The following is a 15,621-nucleotide window of genomic DNA, read 5'->3' on the forward strand; positions in this document are numbered from 1 at the left end:
TGACAGATTGTATGGCACACTCGGAAGTCAGCATATAAGAATGGTCCAGTTGAACATATTCACTACCTTCATTGCAGGTTGCCCATCGCTTTGTCAGTACACTTTCACCTTTCCAGTCTCGCACCTTCTTGCTTCGTTTTAAAACGACCGCTGCTGTTTTCCCGAGCAGACGACATTTTGAAGAAAACTCCGTGAAGGCGTAAAACTGTGTGCACTGCGCAAGCGTATGCGCAAGCGTATGCGCAGTTGCGTTTTTATAGCTATCATTCATCCTTATTACAAATTTCGGCAGGTTTATTTTGTATCAAATATCGGCTTATGACAAATACAGGCAATTTTATTACAAACGTCGGCTTATTACAAATATCGACAATTATTACAAACTTATCGATCGAACAGCGAATTCTGTGGAGCTGCTGAAACCAATCTTCTCCTTGATGAAGTTGCCACACAGTATGAAGCATCCGCGTGCATAAGCGCCTCCTTTGGCAATATACTTGAAAACTGTTCATCGTTCGTTTTATCCTGTCATCGCGAAATTCAATTGCAAGATTCAATAACACTATTATCTGAGATCAGACTTGTGGTTAAAATCTTGAAAAGAATTTAGAGATCAAGTACGTAGAGCTATGATATATCATAATTCCATGTATCGTGTATTTATTGAATACTCAGTGATGTAGTTATGAGTTGCAAAATCAATACTTCAAAGTAGTGACGTAGTGAATTATAATTCTGAATCATCGTTTACATGTTTTGTTGACATAAGTTGCACTGACAGGGTGGTCCCCCATGGCCCTGGAGGTGCAATTAAACAGTAACAGATAAACAAAATCATTTCTTTGCACCTTCAGATTTCATCGATGTGATTCACGGACAGATCTACATTGTATTAAAAGAAATTATAATGGCTGTGAAATATCAGTCTTGAAATTTTCTCGATTTTTTGTTGTGTGGGTTCATCGAAAATTCTTTATACTAAAGTTGCAACTCTCTTTGTGTGTTTTTGCTAGATAAGCTTATGATTTAAATATGATTTTGCTTAAAACAAATTTTCGAAAATTGGACATAAGTAGAGGAAAGTTTACAACAAAATATCCGACCAAAGAAATCAAATCAGAGATGTAATATATTATATAGTTGTGGAGTGGTCTATCAGTTTTGAAACTAGGTCGTGCTAGAGACTCGATGCCTGTCATATTAAATCTTACATCACTGCTATTGCATTGACTATGTTTAATTTACCCCTCAATCAATACTCCCCGGTGCTATACAAAGTTCTACAAAACGTGCAACGGCACCTTTATTAACAAGATTAGGAATCCAACCTGATATGCGTCCTTTATTGCCCTAAACAAATATTCATGATCACCCTGGGGTAAATCTACAGGCACCATTCATTTCTAAGACTTTTTAACAAAAAAGTGCAAAGACACTATTGTTGTTTAGAGTGACATCCAGCTGGTCCACGTTCACTCTTAATTATCATCACTTTCTAATACAAATATATGTGGTCCATCAGCGTTTTAATCTGCATCGCTTTTATTCTCGACTCAATGAAGTATACCACATTGTTTTTTCCTGGTCGTGCAGCCAACAACCACCTGTTATGAGTCCATCAGTTAGTCGTCGTTTAATTTGCCTAACTAACCATCGGTACATTTCCCTGGTGTCATTTGTTGGGGTCTACAGTTTCTACTTGCCTGGGCTTGTATTATTGGCGATCATTCTTGTTTTCAAATTTTTGCAATGAGTTTGATTAATATATATATATATATATATATATATATATATATATATATATATATATATATATATATATATATATATATATATATATATGTCTATCTGTCTCTGTCTGTCTCTCGCTCGCTCTCTCTCTCTCCCTCCCTCCCTCTCTCTCTCTCTCTCTCTCTCTCTCTCTCTCTCTCTCTCTCTCTCTCTCTCTCTCTCTCTCTCTCTCTCTCTCTCTCTCTCTCTCTCTCTCTCTCTCTCTCTCTCTCTCTCTCCATACCCTATGACTACCTTCCTTCAACCACTGCAAGACTACTACTTTTGAAATAACGATTGACTTTTATGTATTTATTTATTTTTTGAAATACTCCTTTTGTTAAAGTTTACAATAGTTAATGTCATTTCTCTTAAAAGCAAATTGACAATTAGTTTATGATTATTAGATGAATATTACATCAGTACATGAAAGTCGTTGTTAAGAACATGATACGTCACATTAACGGGGGCGCTCTTTCGTTGCATAGGTACACATTGTTTAAGAATACGCCGATAGTACATACAGATGTGAAAAATCAAAATGTGGATATCTGGGTAAGTCTTGTATACGCATAAATGTTAACGAAATACATTTGACGAGTAACATGATTAACATGATTACAATGATAAAAGTTAAAGTAAAACAATATGGTAAAAGACTGAATACTCGACACGGATTATCACTTTGTGATTCTTCAAAAAACGTATCATAAAAAGAAATACAGACATTAAGTTCAAAAGAAATGCTGCGTGGAATAACAAACCTGAGTATATATATATTGTATTCTAATCTTGTTCTCTTTCACTGCTAAACACAAATATCATAAAGTTTAAAAATTTGGTCTTTTTTTTCAGAATAGTTGGAATGATTGGTCGTACATAAGAACATTAAAAGAATTGTTAGAAATTATATATTTGGTTTTGAAAATAACACTAGAAATGAAGAATTTTTTAAAACAAAATTACAATCGTATGGGAATCATCAATTTTATACAATGTATTATATCTATTATAACTGTTGTTTTCCATAAAAGTATATCCTTCAATAATTCATCGTGTTCTGATGCTTGTGTGGCAAGTGACATGACAATATTTGTTTCAGCTTATTTAATGTCAAATCTGTGTTTGAATTTATTGTTGATAGAAATACCCAATATGTCATGTCATGTCATCGCTATGGAAACGTCGATTATTCTAAACGTACAATGAAAACCAGATAAGTTGAAACAAGTCTTTGTCTGTTTCGATAAACATTTTACTAACATTGTTACATTTATTGTCTGGCTCGACAAATATTTTACTCTCATCGCTAAAACTGGTCGTCTGCCGCGACAAAAATCCTATCGACATTGCTACATCTTATCGTCTGACATGAGAAAAGTTGGAGTATAATTGTTACACTAGACTTCATTTACATGTCTGAGAAACACATACCTTGTTACAATGTATATAATTTGGCGACGACCAGATAAGGTAATGGTAGCTCACACAAAGCAATTGTAACATTTTTTTTCGGGAAAGAGGAAGAACTCTTAGTGAGCATTTTGTCGTCTGACGATGAAATATTGCAATCTTGGTAAGATTGATGATGAGTCAGGCGACGTTTTCTGTTAACCGGCTTCCATTGTATACATGTATCCCTCTCGCCATTACTAAAATTTTACTCAAATAGAAGAAAGCAACTGACTAAGTTTGTTCGGCAGTGAAAGAGTCCAATGATTTGCATACATCTAGGAATGCTCAATTTTTGAGTTTTAATATATATTACAAAACAGAGTGACATACAGACTGTTTAACAGTGAAAGACGCCAGTGGCAATATCTCATTTCTGACGATAGAGGGCAGCCACCAACCACCAGATGTACATCCATCCGCACATATAATAATTCTTGTCATAAAAAACGAAAGATTACATCCTCTTTTAGAACTAAAATCTCAGCAGTCCATGTTATATCTTTTCATTTGCTAATCACGACAAAAAATGAAATGAGATGTCCTTTTTTCACTCCTTAAAATCCTTTCTAAAATATACACAACATATGTCTTTTTAGTATGATTGAAACACGTTTTACCAAATACTGTGGGTTTTTACCCAAAACTGCGTGCACTCTTGGTAGTACTTGAAAACGCGTGTTGTCTACTTTACAACCGTTTCCTATAGATTAAAACATGGAAGTTATAATATTGTAGCTAAACGTTCACGGGTTTTTTTCGGGATATAACTGCCTTTCTACACTAGAGTCAGATATAAGCAACTTCCAGAAAAAAATATACAATTACAAAAAACAGAATGCTTTTGATACGTGTCTAAGCTGGTATAAAAAGAAAAATATATATCATTATAAAAATGCTGATTGTAATGGAACTTTATACAATACACCCCCTCCTCAAATATGTATTGGAATAAGAAAAGAAAGATAGGGGGTCTGGCTATGTCGAGGTCCGACACACTAGCTTCTATTATATTACATTGCACCTCTTAACGTTAGTTCTTCAAAAAAAATGAAATAATGATATTTTTTTTTATATTGTTTAAGTAGATATGAGTATTAGAGTAATCATGATTACTGTGGCAGTGAAGGTGCCTGTGTTGATTTCAGTCACTTTTAATCATATATATATAGTGCGCGATCCAACTGAAAAAATGAGGTAATTCCATTTTATCGAAAACAAAAAACAAACAGATTCCTTAATTCTCATATCTGTTGTGGAAATATAATGAAAAGTCTCATCAACGGCTTCAAAGAATATGCAGAAGGCATGAAATCATTGCATGGCGTTAATTTGTTGTTGTTGTAGTTGTTGTTGTTGTTTTCAGGTGGGATAGTTATATTTTATACCTTGGCAGTTCATATTTTGTGAAGTTTTGCTAGAGGTGGGAATAAATTAAATGTTTTTATTATTATGGGATATGGCAAGATAGTTTTACTGTCGAACTACAATCTACTAAACGACTACACATAAATAGTCGTACACTCTCCTATCCTCGTCTTTGCAGAATTATAATACACGTCCATCAAAGCACTGGTTGATTGGATCTTCAGACCATGAAAACCTTTTATCTTTTCTGTTTTTGATGAAAATATCACTTTTTTATATAAGATATTTAGATTAAACAGTTTTATATAATTTTAGTTGGATGGTTTTAAACCATCGGAAATTAGGCATGTTACTGTCTCCGGTACTTCCAATTCAATACATTTAGACGACTTTGCTCCTTTGTCAGGTCCTGGCGACTCGATTTACATAATTTATTGCTACGTCACATCCGGTTCACCTGATCATGAGCAAGTTCTGTCTGAAACAAAAGCACAAATGTAAGAAATTATACCACAAGAACATATGTGAAGACATTACAATTTTATATCATCCGGAGCAAAAGTTTAAGAGGAATAACTATATTTCAAATCTACTAACAGCTCTCATAATTCTCATGAGTAATCATGCATTTAAAAGATGTAATATAGAATGAGAAATCAAGAACACATACTTCAGAAAACAGGACTTGTATGTATGTATGTATGTATGTATGTATGCATGTATGTATGTATGTATGTATGTATGTATGTATGTATGTATGTATGTATGTATGTATGTATGTATGTATGTATGTATGTATGTATGTATGTATGTATGTATGTATCTGTGTATGTATGTATCTATGTATCTATGTATCTATGCATGTATCTATGTATCTACGTATGTATGTTTGGATGTTTGGATGTTAAATTTGTGTGGGTAAATAAATCAAAACAAGAAATAACGAACTCACTAAGCAGTCCCGACGATCCGTATCGCGTCCATGCATCACTGTAGTGACTTGACATACTGGACATTGGGGAGTACTGCGCATGTGTGTAGGGTACAGATGAAAATTGTGATGAATAGTCAGTTGCTAAAAATAAAGAAAACGGAGAAATTTAGTCACACAAAAAATACAACAATAGTGGTCACTGAAACATTACACTTTTTTATCATATGGTGCCATATTCTTCACATAATGTATGTTAAGATTATTTCCCAGAATGTTCACAGCTAACGGGGCACAAGCTGTTACATATTTTGTAATTTTTTTGCGGCATATTAAAGGGGACTAACTAAAGCATACAATAACCATCATTTGCGATTAACTGAATTTTAACCTGGTATATGTAAATCATAAACGATCTGATGACGTAATTTGTTATACGTATGGAAATATCTAGGAAATTCCAGGGGCGGTTTATTATTGAATTTCAGGACTTCCAAAGAAATTCTTCTTTGGATCGTATGTTGTGAAGCCTGGCGTTTGGTCAATATGATGCAATGATGTAGCGCCGTACAGCTACTATATGAAATCATTAGACATCGCCACCAAGTCATGAGTCTAAAAATATACTTTGTCTTTATCACGTACAATTTCAGAAGATAACAACAACAACAAAATATATGATATTTAAACTAGTTTGGTGTAATTGTAACACTCAAAAAGCGCCGTTTACAATTATACGATTGTTCTATAAAAGCAGTTTTGCTGCAAATGTAATGACTGGAGTTCGTTGACCTCTCCTGTTATCCATCCATGAAAGACGTCACAAATACACGAGGGTCCATCACTATCTTTGTGCCAAATATACTTGTACATTGACCTATTTCTTTATTCATTTTCTGTTTCGCGTATATACAGGTATTAATCTTTAAATAATAAATGACGTCTTTTTCTTTCACGCTTATCCATCGGTACAGCCCGCGGAAGCACAGTTTGTATGCATTCAAACAAAAAATACGTTATTTATAACCGGTGGTGGTCACGGTTCTACGTCACGATAACAAGTAAAATCATCAAGTATACCATCTTCTTTAAAATATTAATAAACTAATAAACTATTCTAAGATCTGATCAAATCAATGAAATTCAAAGAAGAAGCTGAATGGCTAAAAAGGGCAGCAAATCGTTGCATGATTTAAGAGGTATCATACATGATTTAATACTTGATTACTGAGTCAAAATAGATACAATGTACATTATGTTACCATAAGAACGTTATTGAATCTTGATTGTTTTACGGCATGACTATGCATTCTGATGTGAGATTTGTACAAAACTTTGTTGGCGAGTCAGATTGAAGATCTCTCTAGAATTCTAATTAATTAGAAAATTGATGAATATTCATATTCTAGAATACGTATTGATGAGCTGTCAAACACGCCAATGTGGACATCATAAAAAATATCACCATAAATAATGCATTATCATCTTCAGAATTAGAAATATGTCCCCTTGTTTCATATTTGTATTTGTCTCTCAAAAAGATGTCTGAAATACCGGCTTGGGAGTACGGGTTATAAATCAATACTTTAATGATCATGACACTGTGCCATAAATAACAGAAAACAATTACCTTCTCGGCCTGAATACGATCCTGATCCCGGCGGTAGAACTAAGGGTGGTACGAGACCGGACATAGTGCTTGCTGGGTAGCCACTCTGGGGCGCTGTTGGAGCTACGGGAGGATATCCGTGAATTGCACTCATATCACGTGATTGACCTGTAACGAAAACAACCTTGTTAATTACATATTAGAAAACCGTTGCAATTGAAAAAATAACCGTTTTCTCCGTCTTGTCTAGTGTTGTTGTTTTCCAACTATACATATACGGTCTTCTGAACAGAATTTAAGTGGTATAAAGCTGGTGCGTTCCATGAATTTTTTCATTCGCGTGAAAATACTTCAATAAAACATCTATTAAACTAAAATACCAAGTTAATCAAAATCGTACTTCTGATACTGTCATCAAACTCGTCTTCTGACATTATAAGTATAGTTCATTTTACAATAGGGATTCCTCGACATTTCAGTATGCATATACTAAATTGTGTCATCACATTTTTATGTATAATGCTTCCGACTAGGTTTAGGTTTTGACAATAGCAAGTGATGGTTTAGTATGCTTCCGTGATTACAGTCATATTCCAGGTATTTTAACTTTCAACAACACTACCTAAAAAAACTCGCTCACTCTTTCTCAACAACACATTGCTAGATGGATATGACATTTATTTTACCAAAAATAACACATCATGCTGCATCGTGTCTCCAGGGCGTTTGAATACATGTCAGCTCGTGTTTTGTGTTCATGATCTGCCAGTTGTAGTTCAAGTCAAGAATGAAAGGTTAATTCAATTTGAATATTCAAAATGATCACAATCAATAAATGACCTTCTCATTTTCAGCTTTAAAGTGATTTTTGTGTATCTACTTCAAACCAAATTAATGTAAACGCGTTTCATGGCTGGTCCCCCAGGAATCAATTATGTAATATGCATTGTTATTTCGTTCATTAAAATGATATCACGAGGTATCTTCTTCCATAATCTACGACTTTTGTGGCGTTTAGGCCCAGGAGGTTATTCTTTTTATCATTTCATTAATACATCGTGTGATTTTTGTATGTTTAGAATTGTGGAATAGTTTTGTGGTTTACATAGCTTCGAATATCAATTCTTTCATTGCCAGATAATTTTGCTAGCTAGTCAAGAATATTGGCAGTTACACGTAGTGCATTGTTCAGCTGCTGATTCAGTTGAATTCGACGGGTACACGTGTGGAAACTAACGTAAAGACTGAAGTCAAATTGACCAAACATTTCATGAAAATGTTATCAAGTTATCATTCTGGGATACTTATTTTGGCGGGGAAAAATAGTCAAAACCTAACATTCTATAGTGTTGTACAGTGTCGTTATCTCTAGTTATAAATCTTGACGGAAACGACTCGATATTTATTGTCGTCAAACCTAGCATTCTTGGCGGGAACGATGTGCGATCGATCAGCCTAAAATTCGCTCTGTGTCTAAATATTTACAGAGTCGCCAGTTTCAGTGAAGAAATTGGGCGAGAACGATGCACTGTAGTCAAAAATATGTTGACCCGCTCACCTGAGTACTGTCCGAAGCTTGTATTGTTTGATCCTAATTGTGACAACGACGACCTCTCGGTCATATAACCCGACATACTTGTCGACGGTACTGGTTGAAGGACAGTCAACGTTGTTGAACCAGCTGCAGTTGCGTCCAGTTTATTCGGTTGCGGAGAATTATTATTGCCAGTCAAACAGGAGCCTGAAATGAACATGACAACATTAACTAGTCTGCAAGGTATGACGTATACGTCCGCCATTTTTTCTGTCAATGTTTCCAACTACCCCCTGTTATTTATAACATGGATTTCAGAAAATGACATGTCATTCTCGCTCAATTTTTTTGTTTGTAGGTGAAAATTAACTAAACTGGCTCAAAGAATTCTTTCAAATGTTAGCTTTGAAACTAATGTTTTAGAAAAAAGCTTAGGCAAACAAATTGCATACACTTTCTGAATATTCTAGTTGATAATATGGTATATTCTTTTCCAAATAGAAATTTGTATCAAATTGCTTCCTGACAAGTTGACCCTTGGACTCTAAAGCATATGATGACGTCATTATATCTTTCAATTAATCTACTCACCGGTTTGATATGAAGATGGAACATGATTGTGTTGTGGTGAATTTGCCATGGCACTGTGTGCATGTGGATGTGTATGAGCATGTCCACCATGTGCATGACCGAGTGAAAGTTTGCTTTCTTGTAGCATACTAACTGGAGTTAGAGGCGCCAGAGTATAATCGTTTGCTGTAGGCTGAAAAAAAGAGGGAGAACAATACAAGTTTATCTTCGCGAACTTTAACACACAAAAAATGTAACAATGAATGACACAGTTCGTTTATCTAAACTGTAGAGACATTTCTTCGAAAATATATGCAAGATAAATATTGTCATGGCAACGATTTGTAATAATAGGTTGATAACTAAGTTTCGTTGATAAGCGTCTCGAGATGTCGTTTATCCGATTACTTTCCTGTTAGATGTTGTTTTCAATGTTATCTTGAAGTATAATAATCTCTAATCAACTCAGACTTTGGAAATGAAGTAAGCTTTACCTCTGATTTAGGTATAATGTCTTCTCTTCCGTAAGCCGCTGTTGCCGACTCTGGGTAATGATTCCGATCGAATGCCTTTTCTAATGCCTCTATTTGTTCCGATGTGTATGTTGGCCTGCTTCGTTTTCTATCCTGTTCGTCTGGGGGGCTAAGCGTACCATTTGACGTTGCATCGTGATGATCTGTGTAATATAACAGATAAATGGTTAGCGAGTGATCAGATAACTGTCCTCGAGTAACGATAGCATAAGGCGCTTTACTCGGATTTTTTTCTTGTATTTCTGTTGTCAATGGTAATTTTCTCCGCGGGCATTCTATTTACTTTCTTCAAGTTAAAATTACAACTAAAACCATTTAAACTGAAACAAGGTCGACGAAAACTAACTAAAATTGCTACAAAAATATTACTACCATTGCTACATCTTATCGCCCGGCTCGACAGAATTCGAAAGCTTACGCAAAGAAAATGTGGATATTTGGTCGATCAAGCCAGACTATAAAATTACTATAAATTTCATTCATTCATTCATTCATTCATTCATTCATTCATTCATTCATTCATTCAATCATTCAGTAAGATTTTGTCGATCCAAAGGACGGTCTGTTTCAGGTTAACTAGCTTCTATTGTATCTCCTAGTGACACTGTTCTACATAAAGAATACAGTGACACCGTTTTAGCGATACCAAAACACTTATTGTAAAATGGATCTTTTTTATCCATACATTGTCTGGAGCGCATCCATTTCAAGACACCCAGGGCCTGTCCACGATCTGTCTTTAGGAGAGAGCTTGACCACAAAGCTATACTAGTAATAGAACATAGTGGTACGGGCGAATAATTGTGAAACCTATCCAGTGACGTCATTTATTTGTATTTGACCTTCATGTATGAAGCATTTGTGATTTATTGGAAATTACACATTACATGAATTATGGAAATACGCGAACACTCTCCACGAATGCATCACTTTTCAACCCTAAAACATAGACGATTTTTTATTAGCTATAGGGATGAAAAGTGTGGTTATTTTAGTATCACGGTACATATCAAGTGAAATGGTTTTTGAACACTACGAAAAGTCTTTTTTCAGTATTGTTAATTATTAATCATTTTATCCTCATTAAATAATGAAAATTTGATTATCAGCGTTAAGTCAACAGTAGTCTATCGATGCGTTGTATGACTTTGCTTATTAGATTTTCTGCTTTGTTGACGTTATAAGCTAGTTAACTTACAACTGTTACAGCACGTCTTTATGACTAAACATACATGTAAAACTTACTAACACTGCTATATTCAGCGTCTGTGATAAAATTATACTAACATTGCTACATTTTAGCTACATTTAGGTTATCCTCATCGTTGAAAGGATTAACATGTATCAATTTTACTTACATTTTTATCGAGCTAGGCATTAAAGTGTAGCAATTTCAATATTGTTTTTTCGCACGAAACGATAAAATGAAACAATGTTAGTAAAAATTGTTGTCCAGTCAGATGATAAAATGTAGTGCAAGATTGCCAGACGATACAATGTAGCAATACTTGTAAAGATTTTAGTTACACAATGTAGCAATCTTACTGAAAGTTTGTCTATTCAGATGACATTCTGTTTCTGAGTAACTGACTACTATATGTATAGCGATATCATAATGTGTACACAGTGCTTAATCTACGCCCAGCTTCAAACAATTCATGTGAACAGAACTGCAACCCCATCGGTGACACGGCGTGTGAATTCATAACGAACAAGTTGTAACGACCCATGGCACATTAAATGACAGCACTACTTTCAAGCATGAATACATATACCACGGACATAGTATGGACATAGAAAGTGTCTACATCATAGAAATTACAAACAGAGAGATTTTCACAACCTTGCTCTCAGAGAGCTACCAGGACGTTGACTTTCAAAATGACGATTTCATTTTTTTACATACAAATAATTGCGAATTTTTTAACATGATAGTTATCATAACATGGTTTTTAAATTCCATATATAAATGACTCAAATTCTTTTAAGCGTGTTATGTTATTATGTATGAATTCATAACTGAGAAACTAGATTTGAAAGTTTTCAAACAATTTCAGTGTATGTGTTGCTTTTCGTTGGCTTGTTAAACTTTGCACCATGTTTCAGTGTCCATGGTGGCTTTGATTGGTGGCACGTCCATTTTATGTATGTGTGACATTTTGTTTTGATGGGTTCTACACTTTTGAAGCATGCTTCTGTATTTAAGTGCTCTCGAAAAAAAAGAACAGACGAAAAAAAAAATGGCAATATTATTTTCATTCTCCAACACAGGAATGGTTCTCCCTGGATTGTTCAAGGTTAGTTGCTGCTTCAATCCGAGGATTTGCAGAAAACCAAAAGAACAAGATATTCACGCTTCTTATTATGCAAATTTCATATACGACTCTTCCATTATTTTCAAGGGAGGCTGTTCTACAATAAGAGACCTATCACTCATGTCAATATGAAAGTAAATAAATTATTATACCCTTCGACGAAATGACCACGATATAGTCGAATAGAAACATTGTTCAACGTCAACACTATGTAATAGTAAAGACGAACGAGGGGATGACAAACTAACAAATAGCTATGCAAATATAATCACTACGTTTATTAGTTTGAAAGTCGCCGACAGCGGTGAATATCGCGATGATGAATGAACATGAAACACCAGCTTCTTTCAGAATCAGTAAAAGATATGCGAGATACCGTAGTATCTGCTTTCATCTATGCTTATCTTTTCTGGAACACTGTACAGTCATTCTAACGCTGCGTAAATCCTAACCTGTCTACTGTATACATCGCTGGTCTGTGTCTACGTGTAGCCTAGGTGAGAGCTATCGTAGACACATGTCAGCGACATACATAGGCTATGTAAATTTGAAAAATGTAACATTTAAAAAGACTCGGGTAGAACTCACTGTTTGCAACTATAAGTCACTGGTGGATAAACCAGAACGTACAAGACAAGACAGTCAACATACGGAACAAAAACTATTATATATATAGAATTCATTGGTAGTTTGAAGTAAGAACTTTATGTTGGATTTTTTAAAGTTTCGTTTTTCTTACTGGTACATGGTACATAACGTCTTAACTTTACACTAGTGTAATAGCAGGACAACATTTAGTAAGAACTGTAGGTTGGTAATATATCTGGTTAGGTGGGGAGTAGGGATGAGCAAAACTGACGCGAAGTTTGTCTCTCATCATTACGCTACATTGATATACGTTACTTGAAACTTTAACAAAACCCATGGTAAGCTTTGCTAGTCAAATATTTGGATGGCTTACTAAGAACTATGTGTTTTGCTATCGATACTGATTAAAAGGGACTATATGCGAGTCGAATTCGAAATATCCACGTAATTTGGACCCTCTTTAGTGGATCGGAGGATTTAGTCACGCTCGGGTTGTCCTGTGAACTTGGTGATTAGACGGTTAAATTGGTTGGTAGAGGCAAGGCGATACATCACACAAGGAGAGGAGATTGATGGTGTGATCACATGCTATATTTTATCTTTCAGAGCACAACTCTAATTAATCCAGTTGTTTGGAACATCACTTTCGTCAACGTCGCATTTGTCGGGTCCTGTTTCCCACTACCGAAATTTGACCGGAAATGATTTAACCGATGAGTTATGAGAGTTTCAAATAGCACACCACAGCCTCGATGGAATCTGACGCGTACACAAATAAACTGATTTGACTGGGTATTTTGTCAGCTCAAGCCGATGTATTGAAAGAAATATCATAGTGTACTGAACAAATACAATCGGGGACGCGAAAAGAAAACTTTGTAATTGACTCTTGCCGACATTGAGAAATCAACATTGTTTTAAAAATGTACCTTGAATGTAACATAAGTATTGATATTAACTCTGTCCACAAGATATGAGCATAAATTAAACGAAACATTGTACGGATACAAGTGGTACGCTGAAAGTAAATATTAGAATCGACAGAAAACATTGAAATTACTGGTTCCGCTCAACTGGCATGAGATACACATATCAACATAGGGTTGTTGTTTTTTTTAGATTGTATGGGGTACGCTGAAAGTGAATACTAAAATCATCATAATACTGAAAGAAAGGCGACGTCGTATGTAAGGAACTTGGTATGAGATGTACAAAATAATATAGCGAATAGCCTAAAATTGACAAGTGTTATATTTTGTACCATCGGTTGTTCAAATTAATTACATTAATACAAAAAATTATGTCACAGTTGTACTCAGGAAAAAAGATAGGCGTATTTAATGCTTAAATAAAATTGAAATAGACACTGCTCTTCAAGAGATCTGATTCACTCTGCCGACGTCGAAACCGTAAAGAGAATAACGCGCAGTAAAAGTGTATAGAGTGCTACACACTTCCCCTGTGGGATCTCATAAAGCTCACAAGGCCAACTTTATTTCAACTTGCTTACGAATTGCAATAAGTAGCCAATATCTCAGGGAGCTTGTAAAAACATTACTCCTCTATATGTTACAAATTTGATACGCTCGCATCTGATGTGTGTATGCGATTCTATTTCTCGATGTCACGCAGTTTGTTCGCTCACACATAATTTAGCATACATGTAAACCTCATTCACTGGTCTTCCATTTGCAAAAAAAACCCCAGAAATTACTTTGCCAAAAACCAAAACAGAATTAAGATGGAGTGGTTGTTCTTAACTCTATCAAACACAAGCTTTTCCTGTAGGCTTTGAAACGAAATGAACACAGTTTATATTGACCACAACGAATTGCGCCCTCAAGGCTCAAGGAAGGACGGACGTGTTGATTTCTACTGGGGAGGCGTGAAATTAAGTGATGTTATTGTTTGTCTAAGAATACACACATTTTGATAGGGAGTCATTAGGCGGTCAAAGCGGCCTATCTATCTAAATCCAAATACTACGGTGATAGTTTATTTGTCATATCATGATATTGTAACGGGTCTGGTAAAGTTAAGTCAACACAGTAACCAGACACCAAAATATGTGCACTCGATGTCTTATTGGTAAATTTAAACCTCTTCAGAGGAAATTAAAGTCGGCTGTGATGTCTCGTTTCATTTTGGAAGAACGTTGAGAGTGTAAGATGTAACCTTGTGATAGCTACTCTCCTTCTCAAACCCCAACAAAAGTAATTTTCACATGAAGACCACTAATCTCTGTGTAACGATCTAAAAAAAAAACTTTTAAATCTGGATCTACAAATAGTCGATAATTTCATCGGTCGTTTTGGCACGATTTCGCTTACCGCTCTACATCATAATCGTTGTAACGGAGACAGAGATAGCTATCTACAGGCTTAGTTAGACGGTGGCTATGGTCTTCAACGTGTTGAAATTTGCTTTAATCTAGTCGAGATGTCGCAAGGCGACAGATGTTAATGCTATTTAGTTCGAAATGATTGTATTTTCCCCCGCTATCGATTTTGTCCCCACTGCAATCAAGTACATTTGCTCGTCATCATACTTTCGCCCACAACTTTGGCTCTAGAGCACTTACTATACCCTTACACGGTAAAACTCGAATCTAGACTGTCTGTCGACTATCGTGTTAAAATCACTTTTTGTTGAAAAAGATAGAGAAATAATCTCGATTTCCAAACGGTCATTTTCGACTCGTAAAAATGTATAGGATATCACATTATCAGCCAATCCCCTTACTGCAATATACCCTAAAGCGATTGATAGTAAATCCATATATTTTTACAATCTACCAAATACCCCAATCGTAGTTGTCAGAATACGAAAAAAAAGAAAGAAAAGGGACAAACTCGACAGATTTCGGGTGACTTTTATTTTACTTTCGACGGAATGATCGAAGCACTATAAAGCTACGTAAACTTCGGAGAGTATGCTATAAATTTGGAGGG

General features: G+C 35.2%; 1 protein-coding gene across 2 annotated transcripts in view; it reads right to left on the bottom strand.

Annotated features, from left to right (window-relative positions):
- Positions 1–2,107: 2,107 nt before the first annotated feature.
- The window catches only part of LOC144451985 (paired box protein Pax-5-like), a 68,755-nt gene continuing 55,241 nt past the window's right edge, over positions 2,108–15,621 (bottom strand). The window contains exons 6-11 of one of the 2 annotated variants that reach the window (XM_078142930.1): positions 9,729–9,910; positions 9,256–9,427; positions 8,689–8,871; positions 7,152–7,298; positions 5,543–5,665; positions 2,108–5,064 (exon numbers count right to left, since the gene is read on the bottom strand). In XM_078142930.1, the coding sequence (XP_077999056.1) occupies positions 5,033–5,064; positions 5,543–5,665; positions 7,152–7,298; positions 8,689–8,871; positions 9,256–9,427; positions 9,729–9,910 (839 nt within the window). In that variant the 3' untranslated portion in view covers positions 2,108–5,032. Of the gene's footprint in view, positions 5,069–5,542; positions 5,666–7,151; positions 7,299–8,688; positions 8,872–9,255; positions 9,428–9,728; positions 9,911–15,621 lie in introns of both variants that reach the window. The other variant, XM_078142931.1, reaches the window with a different exon arrangement.

The sequence above is a fragment of the Glandiceps talaboti genome, chromosome 22 (assembly GCF_964340395.1).
Source record: "Glandiceps talaboti chromosome 22, keGlaTala1.1, whole genome shotgun sequence".
In the NCBI taxonomy this organism is placed as follows: domain Eukaryota; kingdom Metazoa; phylum Hemichordata; class Enteropneusta; family Spengelidae; genus Glandiceps; species Glandiceps talaboti.